Source organism: Coregonus lavaretus (genome assembly GCF_964263955.1).
Source record: "Coregonus lavaretus genome assembly, chromosome: 14".
NCBI classification, from domain to species: domain Eukaryota; kingdom Metazoa; phylum Chordata; class Actinopteri; order Salmoniformes; family Salmonidae; genus Coregonus; species Coregonus lavaretus.
In genome coordinates this window covers 27,405,134-27,418,761 of record NC_140001.1, presented here as the reverse complement: position 1 = coordinate 27,418,761, position 13,628 = coordinate 27,405,134, and the positions used below count along the sequence as shown (strand labels likewise).

At 45.7% G+C, this 13,628-nt stretch overlaps 1 protein-coding gene across 1 annotated transcript in view; it reads left to right on the top strand.

The window, feature by feature from the left end:
- Positions 1 to 13,628, top strand: part of LOC311141730 (putative E3 ubiquitin-protein ligase HECTD4) — a 59,610-nt gene that overhangs the window by 27,409 nt on the left and 18,573 nt on the right. The window contains exons 34-52 of the mRNA XM_084177161.1: positions 651 to 804; positions 923 to 1,203; positions 2,910 to 3,099; positions 3,201 to 3,282; positions 3,448 to 3,650; positions 3,811 to 3,946; positions 4,101 to 4,283; positions 4,483 to 4,647; positions 4,789 to 4,958; positions 9,674 to 9,789; positions 9,939 to 10,042; positions 10,207 to 10,368; positions 10,505 to 10,653; positions 10,796 to 10,875; positions 11,053 to 11,216; positions 11,310 to 11,547; positions 11,846 to 11,982; positions 12,106 to 12,232; positions 13,337 to 13,474. Of these exons, the coding sequence (XP_084033287.1) occupies positions 651 to 804; positions 923 to 1,203; positions 2,910 to 3,099; positions 3,201 to 3,282; positions 3,448 to 3,650; positions 3,811 to 3,946; positions 4,101 to 4,283; positions 4,483 to 4,647; positions 4,789 to 4,958; positions 9,674 to 9,789; positions 9,939 to 10,042; positions 10,207 to 10,368; positions 10,505 to 10,653; positions 10,796 to 10,875; positions 11,053 to 11,216; positions 11,310 to 11,547; positions 11,846 to 11,982; positions 12,106 to 12,232; positions 13,337 to 13,474 (2,979 nt within the window). The remainder of the gene's footprint in view (positions 1 to 650; positions 805 to 922; positions 1,204 to 2,909; positions 3,100 to 3,200; positions 3,283 to 3,447; positions 3,651 to 3,810; positions 3,947 to 4,100; positions 4,284 to 4,482; positions 4,648 to 4,788; positions 4,959 to 9,673; positions 9,790 to 9,938; positions 10,043 to 10,206; positions 10,369 to 10,504; positions 10,654 to 10,795; positions 10,876 to 11,052; positions 11,217 to 11,309; positions 11,548 to 11,845; positions 11,983 to 12,105; positions 12,233 to 13,336; positions 13,475 to 13,628) is intronic.

Below are 13,628 nucleotides of genomic sequence, written 5' to 3'. Positions count from 1 at the left end.
GACTCAGTTACACCAGCTCTGTCAGGAGGAATGGGCCAAAATTCACCCAACTTATTGTGGGAAGCTTGTGGAAGGCTACCCAAAACGTTTCACCCAAGTTAAACAATTGAAAGGCAATGCCACCAAATACTAATTGAGTGTATGTAAACTTCTGACCCACTGGGAATGTGATGAAAGAAATAAAAGCTGAAATAAATAATTCTCTCTACTATTATTCTGACATTTCACATTCTTAAAATAAAGTGGTGATCCTAACTGACCTAAGACAGGGAATATTTACTAGGATTAAATGTCAGGAATTGTGAAAAACTGAGTTGAAATGTATTTGGGTTGAAAAGGTGTATGTAAACTTCCGACTTCAACTGTAGCTAAAGAGGAAGGTTTTGAAAGGCTGTCTTCATGTCTTCAGGGTCTACTAACAAAGTGAGGACAAAACGCAGAAGAATAGTTGGAGGTAAAAGTTAGGCAAGCTTGGCAAAAGTTGAGTTAGGCAAATAATTCAGAAACCAGAGGAAAGATGGCTATTTTGAAGACCTTTTGAATATAGATAATCAGACTTTAGGATGCAACCTCACATCAGTGTTTTCTACAGAGAGTATAGTGTGTGGTAATTCTAACTACTACAGAAATCCCTCTCCCCCTCTCTTAAGGTGGTTCAACAGATGCGGTGCACTCAGGTCTGGCCCGGCAGGTGTCCAGCCTGCTGACCAACCACCTGGTCAGAGCCACAGAGTGCTGTGGGAACCAGGCAGCAGGGAACGATGCTCTGCAGGACGTCCTCAGCCTGCTCAACGACCTATCCAGGTAACCACTACCAAACAACAGGTCAAATACAGATCAACATCAGTCCTCTTGTGTTCTGTGTTTGTTAAATGACTGTTGTCGCCTTCTAATTATCTATGATTGTCTGGTGTTCCCCCAGGAGCCACATAGGGAAGGCCATCCTGAGCCAGCCAGCCTGTGTGTCCAAGCTCCTGTCCCTGCTGCTGGACCAGCGGCCGTCTCCCAAGCTGGTGCTGATCATCCTGCAGCTGTGCCGTGCTGCCCTACCCCTGATGAGTGTGGAGGACTGTGGCAACGTGGCGCTGCCCTCCTGGAGCTACTCCATCAACACCCTGGATGCTGAGCAGCAGGACGCCACCGACCCCGCCTCGCGAATCGCTGCCCTGCTGCTGGCCAAGCTGGCTGACTACGTAGTACCAGGTACAGTGGCTTGCGAAAGTATTCACCCCCCTTGGCCTTTTTCCTATTTTGTTGCCTTACAACCTGGAATTAAAATTGATTTTTTGGGGGGTTTGTATCTTTTGATTTACACAACATGCGTAGGCTTTGAAGATGCAAAATATTTTTTATTGTGAAACAAAAAACAGAACTTGAGCGTGCATAACTATTCACCCCCCCAAAGTCAATACTTTATAGAGCCACCTTTTGCAGCAATTACAGCTGCAAGTCTCTTGCGGTATGTCTCTATAAGTTTGGCACATCTAACCACTGGGATTTTTGCCCATTCTTCAAGGCAAAACTGCTCCAGCTCCTTCAAGTTGGATGGGTTCCGCTGGTGTACAGCAATCTTTAAGTCATACCACAGATTCTCAATTGGATTGAGGTCTGGGCTTTGACTAGGCCATTCCAAGACATTTAAATGTTTCCCCTTAAACCACTCAAGTGTTGCTTTAGCAGAATGCTTAGGGTCATTGTCCTGCTGGAAGGTGAACCTCCGTCCCAGTCTCAAATCTCTGGAGGACTGAAACAGGTTTCCCTCAAGAATTTCCCTGTATTTAGCGCCATCCATCATTCCTTCAATTCTGACCAGTTTCCCAGTCCCTGCCAATGAAAAACATCCCCATAGCATGATGCTGCCACCACCATGCTTCACTGTGGGGATGGTGTTCTCGGGGTGATGAGAGGTGTTGGGTTTGCACCAGACATAGCGTTTCCCTTGATGGCCAAAAAGCTCAATTTTAGTCTCATCTGACCAGAGTACCTTCTTCCATATGTTTGCGGAGTCTCCCACATGCCTTTTGGCGAACACCAAAGTTGTTTGCTTATTTTTTTCTTTAAGCAATGGCTTTTTTCTGGCAGCTCTTCCGTAAAGCCCAGCTCTGTGGAGTGTACGGCTTAAAGTGGTCCTATGGACAGATATTCCAATCTCCGCTGTGGAGCTTTGCAGCTCCTTCAGGGTTATCTTTGGTATCTTTGTTGCCTCTCTGATTAATGCCCTCCTTGCCTGGTCTGTGAGTTTTGGTGGGCGGCCCTCTTTTGGCAAGTTTGTTGTGGTGCCATATTCTTTCAATTTTTTAATATTGGATTTAATGGTGCTCCGTGGGATGTTAAAAGTTTCTGATATTTTTTTATAACCCAACCCTACTTTGTCCCCGACCTGTTTGGAGAGCTCCTTGGTCTTCATGGTGCCGCTTGCTTGGTGGTGCACCTTGTTTAGTGATGTTGCAGACTCTGGGGCCTTTCAGAACAGGTGTGTGTATATATACTGAGATCATGTGACAGATCATGTGTGACTTAGATTGTACACAGGTGGACTTTATTTAACTAATTATGTGACATCTGAAGGTAATTGGTTGCACCATATCTTATTTAGGGGCTTCATAGCAAAGGGGGTGAATACATATGCACGCACCACTTTTCCGTTATTTATTTTTTTCGAATTTTTTGAAACAAGTTATTTTTTTCATTTCACTTCACCAATTTGGACTATTTTGTGTATGTCCATTACATGAAATCCAAATAAAAATCAATTTAAATTACAGGTTGTAATGCAACAAAATAGGAAAAACGCCAAGGGGGATGAATACCTTTGCAAGGCACTGTAGGAACCTTTGGTCTCGACATGTTGGTCATGAGATATCTGGCCTCTGTTAGACTGCTGTCTCTAACACTGTGTCCCCCACCAGGCTGCCAGACCCTGCTGTCCCCCAGCTCCTCAGAGCCAGACACCAGCCTGAGCCGCTCCAGCCCCAAGGGAACCCTGAAATCAGATAAGGACGCTGGGGAGGAGGGCGAGGCTGTGGATGGCAAACTGTCCATCCTTATCCACAAGAGGGAGGACCAGTCCTCTCACGAGGTGCTACAGCCTCTGCTCAGGTACTCATCGTAATACCTCCTGACACCTTTAACTTAATGTGTGCCAAACCGTCCATGCAGTTTCTCTGACACCTATGCTTTTCCTCCCTGGTGGCCTGCAGCAGCTCAGAAGGCCGGCCGTTTCGCCTTGGAACTGGAGCCAACATGGAGAAGGTGGTGAAGATGGATAGAGACATGACCAAGGTCAGGCCTGTTTAATGTTCTCATGTGGCTGCAAATGTCATTGGGGTGTCACCAAGTCAAAGAAGAATAGTGAATAATTAAACCTAGTCAAGGCATATGTTCATGAATCATACCATTAATCCTGGCTGACCCTTCCCCATTTGTCCCTCTCATTCACCTCACCAGAGTGGTAGCTGTGAGGTGATCACAGAGGAGGCTGTGGCTGCCCTGAGGAAGGCCAGTAAGTGGGCCCAATCTGGGCTGATAGTGAGCGTGGGCCCGCCTGTGGAGGCTCTGGTCCAGGAGGCTGCTGGAGGAGTCACCACGGGGGACAAGAAGAAGACCGCTCAGACCGCTGTGTGTCGGGACAGGAACTCTGAACTGGCCAGGTCAGTCTGACACTCAAGCTGTGCAAGCATTAGATTATGCATTTTTCATAACAGTAATACCAGTGGAATTGAATCTGCGCTGAATCTGCTGCACTAGTTCTAGTTAACCAGAGGGGAGAGTGGTTCTAACCGGTCTCCTCTCTTTCCCTCCACTGTTCAGGTCCGACCCGATCAGGCCCTTCATCAGTGGCCATGTGGCCAACAGTATGGCTGCTGAGGTCATCGCCCTGCTGCACAGCCTGCTCACAGCACCCGAGTCCAACACCGCCCAGATCTGGACCAGCACTGCAGAGAAGGTAAAGCACCATCAGAATGCATGGGTTTTAGAGGCCGCTGCAGCCATTCTAAGGTCTACTTGCAGATGCTAGAGCCATGTAATTCTAAGAATATACTGTATATGAAGATCATAGTGATAACACATGGACTTAACGCTACTGATGACTGTGCCAGGTGCTGTCCAGAGCACTGATGTTCATCCCTCAGCTGGGGAAGTATGCCGAGAGCATCCTGGAGAACGGATGCAGCAGCGGCAGGAAGCTGGCTAAACTCCAGGCCATCGGCAGGCAGGCTGTGGCGGCACTCTGCGCCCTTGGAGGCTTCAAGGAGACCATCAAGATTGGCTCAGAGGTCCAGGTGGGTTAGGAGAGGAGCACAAGTTGATAGATCCATTAGATGACTTAGCAACACATGTTGTACCTGGCTCTGTGGTGAAATTAACATGCTGGGTACCTGCAACACTATACCAGGCCAACAGTGCTGTGGGCAGAAAGACTAATAGCAGTGAATGGTCTGCCAGTGCATGTTTCTCATCATGGTCCCTCTGTTCCCTCAGGTGGTGGGTAAAGGAGTGCTGGGCAGCGTGGGTGTGGTCATGTCCATCAACGAGCAGGAGGGCATTGCCACGGTGAAGTTCCCTTCCTGCGAGTTTAGGAAGGCCTGCAAGGCCTCAGACATCCTGACGGTGCCCATCTCCCGCCTTTGCACTCCCCGCTCTGAGGTAAGAGCAGGGAGGGTTAGAGAAGTCAGACACACATGTAACTTGACTGAAAATGATGAAAGTGCTTTAATGTTCGCAAGTAGACTCATTTTATATTCTCTTCTCATCCTTGTCCCTCACCCCTTCCCCTCTCTCTCCCAGGCGCTGCCCCTCTACAAGCTGTCCATCACAGAGAAGGTGGTGCAGGCAGTACAGTCCATGCTTCTGCCACAGGAGGGCAGTCTGTCCATCCACACCTCCCTCCCCGCCTCAGGAGATGGCTCCAGTCCTGTCATGGCCGCTGTCCGCCTGCTGGCTGAAATCAGGACCAGGTAAATCACTACTGAGGACATTATCTTGGTCAAAACTTTTTGCTGCTCCGACAAGTGTGTCTCTGCACTAGGGCTGTGGCGGTCATGACATTTTAAGTGCCTGTCTCAAGCTAATTGACCGGCAATTAACATATAAACACATTTAGCATCTCCAGGCCTCCACGCATACAAGCAGCATACAAGCCGCTGATGGCACCTTTGGAACATCTTCATTTAAAAAAGTATAATAAATCAATTTAATATACACCATCGCAATAAATCCATTATTTATTTTAGGTAGATCTAAAGAAACATTATGATATGAAGAAAGAACAGAATATAACTGTATGTTCTCTGACTTTGCACCATGCTGTATGCTTGTTCATTTAGTAGACAAGATATGCCTATAAGTCCTGTGCCATTATTTAATATTATATTATTTTATAGTAAGAACAATATAATTGAACATAAAGGATATTTTTCCCATTCCGGAGCGAGTGCGCATTTGAAGTGGCTATGTTGAGCGTAAAAGTTATAATTTGAAACAGGTCCTGTGCACTAGATCTAGAGTTATTTGTCAACTTTAGTTGTGAATGATACAAACCTTAGAATGTCTCAGGCTGCACATGCTGTTCTCTCATCAAGTGATCATATTTTCACCCATCAGACTATTCTCAATTTATTATTGTCTTTACTAATATGTCAAATCAGTTTAGATTTAGAATGGCCCTTTATCAAATGGGCAGGAACTTGGGAAAAAAGACATGTCATCTGTATGCACTCCAATAGCGAATGGAGGCCTCTTTCCCGCCTGGTTGTTTTTATACCATGCCGGCTACTCCATCATAGGCTACTCCGATTATTTCACTCCATGCATCAACCACTGTTTGAGGAGCATGCAGCCTCTCTCTGCACGACAGGTGATATTCCACCCAAACTCTGTATGCCATGGGCTCTCCAACCCTGTTCCTGCAGCTACCCAGTGCTTAATTTGGGAAACCAAGTGAAATCTGTTTGGGAACATCGATAGTAACATGTTTTCACAATGAAACATATTTCATTACTGTTGACAGCCCCTCTCTCTGCATGCTCGAGAAAGGAATGAAGGAGTGAGGGGTGGAGATGGAAATGCACGGTGGTGAGATTCTGTAGCTAAACATTATGTGTCAGCCTATTAATTATGAAAATATAAAAAATGCCTTATTACATGGCTATTCAAATACAAATTCACTATAATTGTAGGCCAACTCTGTAAGCCGCCCTGCACAATCAATGAACCAACAGCATCGCCTAGGCCTATATGTTCTCTCCCAGACTTATGGATAGAACATTTTGGAGCGTAGCATAAAGTCCATCCAGTATGCATAATAATACAGTCCACACTCAAAGGCGATTACTATCTTAAATCATTCTTTTTTTTTGATTTCCTTGAGATATATATATATATATATACACACACAGTGGGGAGAACAAGTATTTGATACACTGCCGATTTTGCAGGTTTTCCTACTTACAAAGCATGTAGACGTCTGTAATTTTTATCATCGGTACACTTCAACTGTGAGAGACGGAATCTAAAACAAAAATCCAGAAAATCACATTGTATGATTTTTAAGTCATTAATTTGCATTTTATTGCATGACATAAGTATTTGATACATCAGAAAAACAGAAGTTAATATTTGGTACAGAAACCTTTGTTTGCAATTACAGAGATCATATGTTTCCTGTAGGTCTTGACCAGGTTTGCACACACTTCAGCAGGGATTTTGGCCCACTCCTCCATACAGACCTTCTCCAGATCCTTCAGGTTTCGGGGCTGTCGCTGGGCAATACGGACTTTCAGCTCCCTCCAAAGATGTTCTATTGGGTTCAGGTCTGGAGACTGGCTAGGCCACTCCAGGACCTTGAGATGCTTCTTACGGAGCCACTCCTTAGTTGCCCTGGCTGTGTGTTTCTGGTCGTTGTCATGCTGGAAGACCCAGCCACGACCCATCTTCAATGCTCTTACTGAGGGAAGGAGGTTGTTGGCCAAGATCTCGCGATACATGGCCCCATCCATCCTCCCCTCAATACGGTGCAGTCATCCTGTCCCCTTTGCAGAAAAGAATCCCCAAAGAATGATGTTTCCACCTCCATGCTTCACGGTTGGGATGGTGTTCTTGGGGTTGTACTCATCCTTCTTCTTCCTCCAAACACGGCGAGTGGAGTTTAGACCAAAAAGCTCTATTTTTGTCTCATCAGACCACATGACCTTCTCCCATTCCTCCTCTGGATCATCCAGATGGTCATTGGCAAACTTCAGACAGGCCTGGACATGCGCTGGCTTGAGCAGGGGGACCTTGCGTGCGCTGCAGGATTTTAATCCATGACGGCGTAGTGTGTTACTAATGGTTTTCTTTGAGACTGTGGTCCCAGCTCTCTTCAGGTCATTGACCAGGTCCTGCCGTGTAGTTCTGGGCTGATCCCTCACCTTCCTCATGATCATTGATGCCCCACGAGGTGAGATCTTGCATGGAGCCCCAGACCGAGGGTGATTGACCGTCATCTTGAACTTCTTCCATTTTCTAATAATTGCGCCAACAGTTGTTGCCTTCTCACCAAGCTGCTTGCCTATTGTCCTGTAGCCCATCCCAGCCTTGTGCAGGTCTACACATTTATCCCTGATGTCCTTACACAGCTTTCTGGTCTTGGCCATTGTGGAGAGGTTGGAGTCTGTTTGATTGAGTGTGTGGACAGGTGTCTTTTATACAGGTAACGAGTTCAAACAGGTGCAGTTAATACAGGTAATGAGTGGAGAACAGGAGGGCTTCTTAAAGAAAAACTAACAGGTCTGTGAGAGCCGGAATTCTTACTGGTTGGTAGGTGATCAAATACTTATGTCATGCAATAAAATGCAAATTAATTACTTAAAAATCATACAATGTGATTTTCTAGATTTTTGTTTTAGATTCCGTCTCTCACAGTTGAAGTGTACCTATGATAAAAATGACAGACCTCTACATGCTTTGTAAGTAGGAAAACCTGCAAAATCGGCAGTGTATCAAATACTTGTTCTCCCCACTGTACATACATACATACACAGTGGGGAGAACAAGTATTTGATACACTGCCGATTTTGCAGGTTTTCCTACTTACAAAGCATGGTTGGTAGGTGATCAAATACTTATGTCATGCAATAAAATGCAAATTAATGACTTAAAAATCATAATGTGATTTTCTGGATTTTCTCTCACAGTTGAAGTGTACCTATGATAAAAATTACAGACCTCTACATGCTTTGTAAGTAGGAAAACCTGCAAAATCGGCAGTGTTCAAATACTTGTTCTCCCCACTGTATATATATATACAGCTCTGGAAAAAATTAAGAGACCACTGCAAATATTTCTTAAATCAGCATCTCTACATGTATGACTTCCATTCCAGTGTCTGTTTAATTCCAACACAGGCACACCTCATTCTACTGAATTAAGTACTGATTAGGTGATCACCTGAACCAAATCTTATTTAACGAGGAAAAGTATAAAAACCACTGCTGTGGTCATCACTATCCTCTTGCAATAGGACCAGCTGGATGGCAGAAACAGTGCTAATAGTACCTCAAAAGTAATATTAATCAAAAAATAACTATGGAACATTCGAATGTCACTCAACAACCGTAGGATGACATCAAGTGACCTACAAAAAGAATGGCAAACGGCAGCTGGAGTGAAGTGCATGGCGAGGACGGTTCGAAACAGGCTCCTAGGGGCAGGGCTGAAGTCGTGCAAAGCTAGAAAAAAGCCCTTCATCAATGAGAAGCTAGGCTGAGGTTTGCAAAAGACCATAAGGATTGGACCGTAGAGGACTGGAGTAAGGTCATCTTCTCTAATGAGTACAATTTTCAGCTTTGCCCAACACCTGGTCGTCTAACGGTTAGCCGGAGACCTGGAGAGGCCTACAAGCCACAGTGTCTCGCACCCACTGTGAAATTTGGTGGAGGATCGTGATGATCTGGGGGTGCTTCAGCAAGGCTGGAATCCGGCAGATTTGAATCAAGCCACGTACAAGGTTGTCCTGGAAGAAAACTTGCTTCCTTTTGCTCTGACATTGTTCCCCAACTCTGAGGATTGGTTTTTCCAGCAGGACAATGCGCCATGCCACACAGCCAGGTCAATCAAGGTGTGGATGGAGGACCACCAGATCAAGACCCTGTCATATTTGGAATTTGGGAGAAATGTTGTCAGTAGTTTGTAGAATATTTTTTTTTTAAACACACATACCTATAAATAGTAAAACCAGAGAAACTGATAATTTTTCAGTGGTCTCTTAATTTTTTCCAGAGCTGTATATATATGTGTGTCCTAGCCCGAAAACCCCCCTGAATTGAATTAAAGATTGGCCTATGCGTATGCATATTATGCTAATTGGGTTTTTGAAGTAATCATCAACTTAAAAAGCACTATCAATTTAGTTGTTAGGCATTGAAACAACATCCAAAATGATGGTCAGGGGAGTACCAGGCCATTAGCGACCTGATGGTCGTTTGCAAGTTGGGTAGGCTACTAACAACGCATGTCCTGAGTGCATAAGAGGAGATTACCGTGACTCAACGGTCACGTGGAATTTTACTGCGGTCATTACTCATGACTGCCGGTGTGGCGGTAATACGGTCACCTCAACAGCCCTACTCTGCACCTGTATGTCATATATTTGTTTTGCTTAGTTAATATTGGGGTTTAAATGTGTGTGTTCCAGGGCATGTCTGGTAATGGCCCAACTCCTGGAGGACAGCTCCTTCTGTGAGGAGTTCATTCAGCATTGTCCTGCTGCTGTGGAGGTGCTCAACCTAGTGGCCCAGGAGTGCAGTCCTGGTGAGTGACCGCCCACTCTCCCCAGTAGCATAGTGCTCAATGACGACACACAACTTTTGCAATGCACCATGACTTTACTGTGATTGTGTGGAAGGAAGTATTGCTCTGTATGGCTGCTGTGTGTGTAACTGTGCTTCTGTGTCGTGCAGGGGAGCGTCTCGGCATGGTTGAGGCACAGTGTGAGCGAGTGAGGATGCTGTACCGAGACTGCGCTCGCCCACCACCCCCTCCCCTCCAGACAGACAGGCGCCAGGTGGGTGTCGCTGTACCATCTCTACTATTGATCTACTGAGATCTACTGATTTAATAATGGACATTAAACCATATTAGGAATTTTTGAGAGATGAAGGAATTCCGATTTAGATTTGTAGGGCCTGTCTCCTAACTCTCTCTGCTCCACTCCATATCTTTCCCTAGCCCAAGGAGATTACATGGTGTCCATCCAGGGTGTACCCTCCTGTGCGTGCCTGCATGTTCTCATCCCGTCTCACCTCCGTCACCTTCCTGGCCGACCCCAGTGCTGGAGGAGGCCTGCCCAGGGGAACCTTCATCTATGCCACCTCACCTGTACCTGTTCAGGTGGGCACCGCTATACTTACTGGATGTCTTGGGAATGGCACTGGGTTTTATATGAATGAAAATTCAGTTTTGCGTGCTTGTGAAGCAGGCTGACTAATTTGGAATCTTAAAATGTCTCTCCCTCTTTTTCCTGTAGGCTCCTTCCTTTTACTGGGAGATAGAGATTGCCTCCTATGGAGACTCGGAAGATGACAGTGGTCCTATTGCGTCTTTCGGCTTTGCCACAGAAGCAGAGAAGAGAGACGGAGCGTGGACCAACCCTGTTGGCACCTGCCTCTTTCATAAGTATGTGTTGATATGGATTTTACAGCTGTAGTCTCTGAGGTTTCCCGCTGCCCTGTCTCTGACTGAGTGCTGACCTTTCTCTCTTTCTTTCCTTTCTGTTTCATCCTACCCCTGTCTCTGTCTCTGTGTTTCACCCTTTCAGTAATGGTAGGGCTGTGCACTATAATGGCTCCAGTCTGCTGCAGTGGAAGAGTGTGAGGCTGGACGTGGCCCTACTTCCTGGTGAGATAGGAAACAATCCTTTTATCTAGTTTCGTAATATCACCTGCCTCCTATTTTTCCCATCATTCATTTTACTTTTTTGCTTATGCCAACCAATGTGTATTGCATATTTATCAGATATTGGTAAAACATCTGATTTTGTATCTTGGATGGTGACAATTCTCTTCCTGCCTATAGGGGATGTTGCGGGCATTGGCTGGGAGCGCTCCGAGGGCACCCCTCCACCCCCTGGCCAGGCCCCTAAAGGGCGGGTCTACTTCACCTACTGTGGCCAGCGCCTCAACCCCTTCCTGGAGGACGTAGCAGGGGGCATGTGGCCTCTGGTGCACATTCAGAAGAAGGTTGGCATTTATGCCAGGACATGTAAAGCAAGATGAAAAGTCCCATGAATGCAGCTTATGTTTGTAATGGTGTGTTTTTTGTATTTTGTTTAGAACACAAAGATTCGTGCCAACTTCGGTTGCCGGGCTTTTGCGTACGCAGAGGGCCAAGCACACCGCAACGCTGCTGACCTCTGTGTCGACCTGGCAGAAGAAATCAGTGCTAACTTTGAGGCCCTCCCCTTCGCCATGGCATCTGACAGCGACAATGATGCAGGTGCTAGTGTGGCATCTGACTCTGGCTCCCACGGACCCCCCTGTCGGATCGCCGCGGTAGCAGTTGCCCAGCAACGTATGTTCCTATCACCTTCCCCCTTCCTGCACCAAACGCATGTGTCTTAGTTTAAACCTTTGACCTGGTTTGGTGTGCCAGTGCCTGATGTTCTGGTCCCATCCGGTCACTTAACCTAAAATATATTGTTTTACTTAACCTGGTGTTATTTCAGTCCTCTGTGATGTTTGCTGTTTGGTCAACCCCACTACAGCTAACCCTCACCCTCCTCACTGTCTGGTCTGTGTATGTGTGTGCGTCCCAGTTGGTAGCGTTTGTAAGAACTGGCTTTGTTGTTTGTCCTCCCCTGTCGGGACAGAGTACAACAGTGACTCCTCATGCCACTACAAGGTGGAGCTGAGCTACGAGAACCTGGTCACCTCAGGGCCTGGTGCACACCCCCCGCCTATTGCTGATGACGAGAGTGATGACGAGAGTGATGACGATGTCCCAAGGGTGAGTTGAAAGTCTTGCTGAGAAGAGCCTACAAATACCACATTTACTTATCTTTTTTGTATCCAGATTTTTCAGTGGGCATGAATGTACTGCTGCCCCTCCACCCCCCCACCCCCTCCTCAGGAGGACCACTATGCCCTGCTGGTGAAGGCCTGGGAGACAAAGGTGTTCCCCACCATCCGCCGACGCTTTCGCAACGAGGCAGAGAGGAAGTCTGGTCTGGACCAGATCAAGGGAGCACTGCAGCTGGGTGAGGATTTGGATTCAAAATTGATTCATCTACACACAATACCCCATAATGACATATAGTGAAAACATGTTTTTAGAAATGTTAGCAAATTTATTGAAAATGAAATACAGAAATATCTCATTTTCATAAGTATTCACACCCGTGAGTCAATACATGTTAGAATCACCTTTGGCAGTGATTATAGCCAGAGTCTTTCTGGATAAGTCTCTAAGAGCTTTGCACACCTGGATTGTACAATATTTGCCCATTATTCTTTTAAAAATTATTCAAGCTCTGTCAAGTTGGTTGTTGATTATTGCTAGACAGACATTTTCAAGTCTTGCTATAGATTTGAATTTTTTGTCAAAACTGTAACTAGGCCACTCAGGAACATTCAATGTTGTCTTGGTAAGCAACTCCAGTGTATATTTGGTCTTGTGTTTTAGGTGATTGTCCTGCTGAAAGGTGAATTTGTCTCCCAGTGTCTGTCTTTGCAAGGCATTGGAAAACCTCCCTGGTTTTTGTGGTTGAATCTGTGTCTGAAATTCACTGCTCAACTGAGGGACCTTACAGATAATTGTATGTGTGGGGTACAGAGATAAGTCATTCAAAAATCATGTTAAACACTTATTGCACACAGAATGAGTCCATGCAACTTATTATGTGACTTGTAAGCACATTTTTACTACTTAACTTATTTAGGCTTGCCATAACAAAGGGGTTGAATACTTATTGACTCAAGACATTTCAGCTTTTTCATTTTGTATTAATTTGTAAAAAATTCTAAAAACATTATTCCCCTCTGACATTGTGGAGTATTGTGTGTAGGCGAGGAAGACAATAAATTCAGGCTGTAAAACAACAAAATGTGGAAAAAGTCATGGGGTATGAATACTTTCTGAAGGCACTGGATGTTCAGTTCCTCGTCTGTGCGCGTCTCTGCTCTCGAGCCACTTGGGACACTCACTCACTGAAAACTAGGTGGTAAAAGAGGTGGTAAACCCTGTAGCTCCGTTTTAAAGAGCAACTCCCTATTGACTCCACTGTTTGACCTTTTAAAACAAAGTGAAATATGTTTTTTGACGTTTGTTCTTTTGTGGTGTTTTTATTGTATATGTTTTGCAGGCATGGTTGACATAGCCCGGCAGACAGTGGAGTTCCTGTATGAAGAGAACGGGGGTATCCCCAGGGACCTCTACCTCCCCACCATCGAGGACATCAAGGATGAGGCCAACAAGTTCACCATCGACAAAGTCCGCAAAGGTCCCCTGCACCTGCACCCAACACCATGCTAGAGGCCTCGGTTATTGAACCGTTTCCGTTTTTTTCTGGATCAAAAAGGGGCTTAGGTGGTGGGCGTGGTCGACGCGGCTGAATTTTAGAAAACATTCTAGAGGCCCTCATCTTGGAGGTGTAG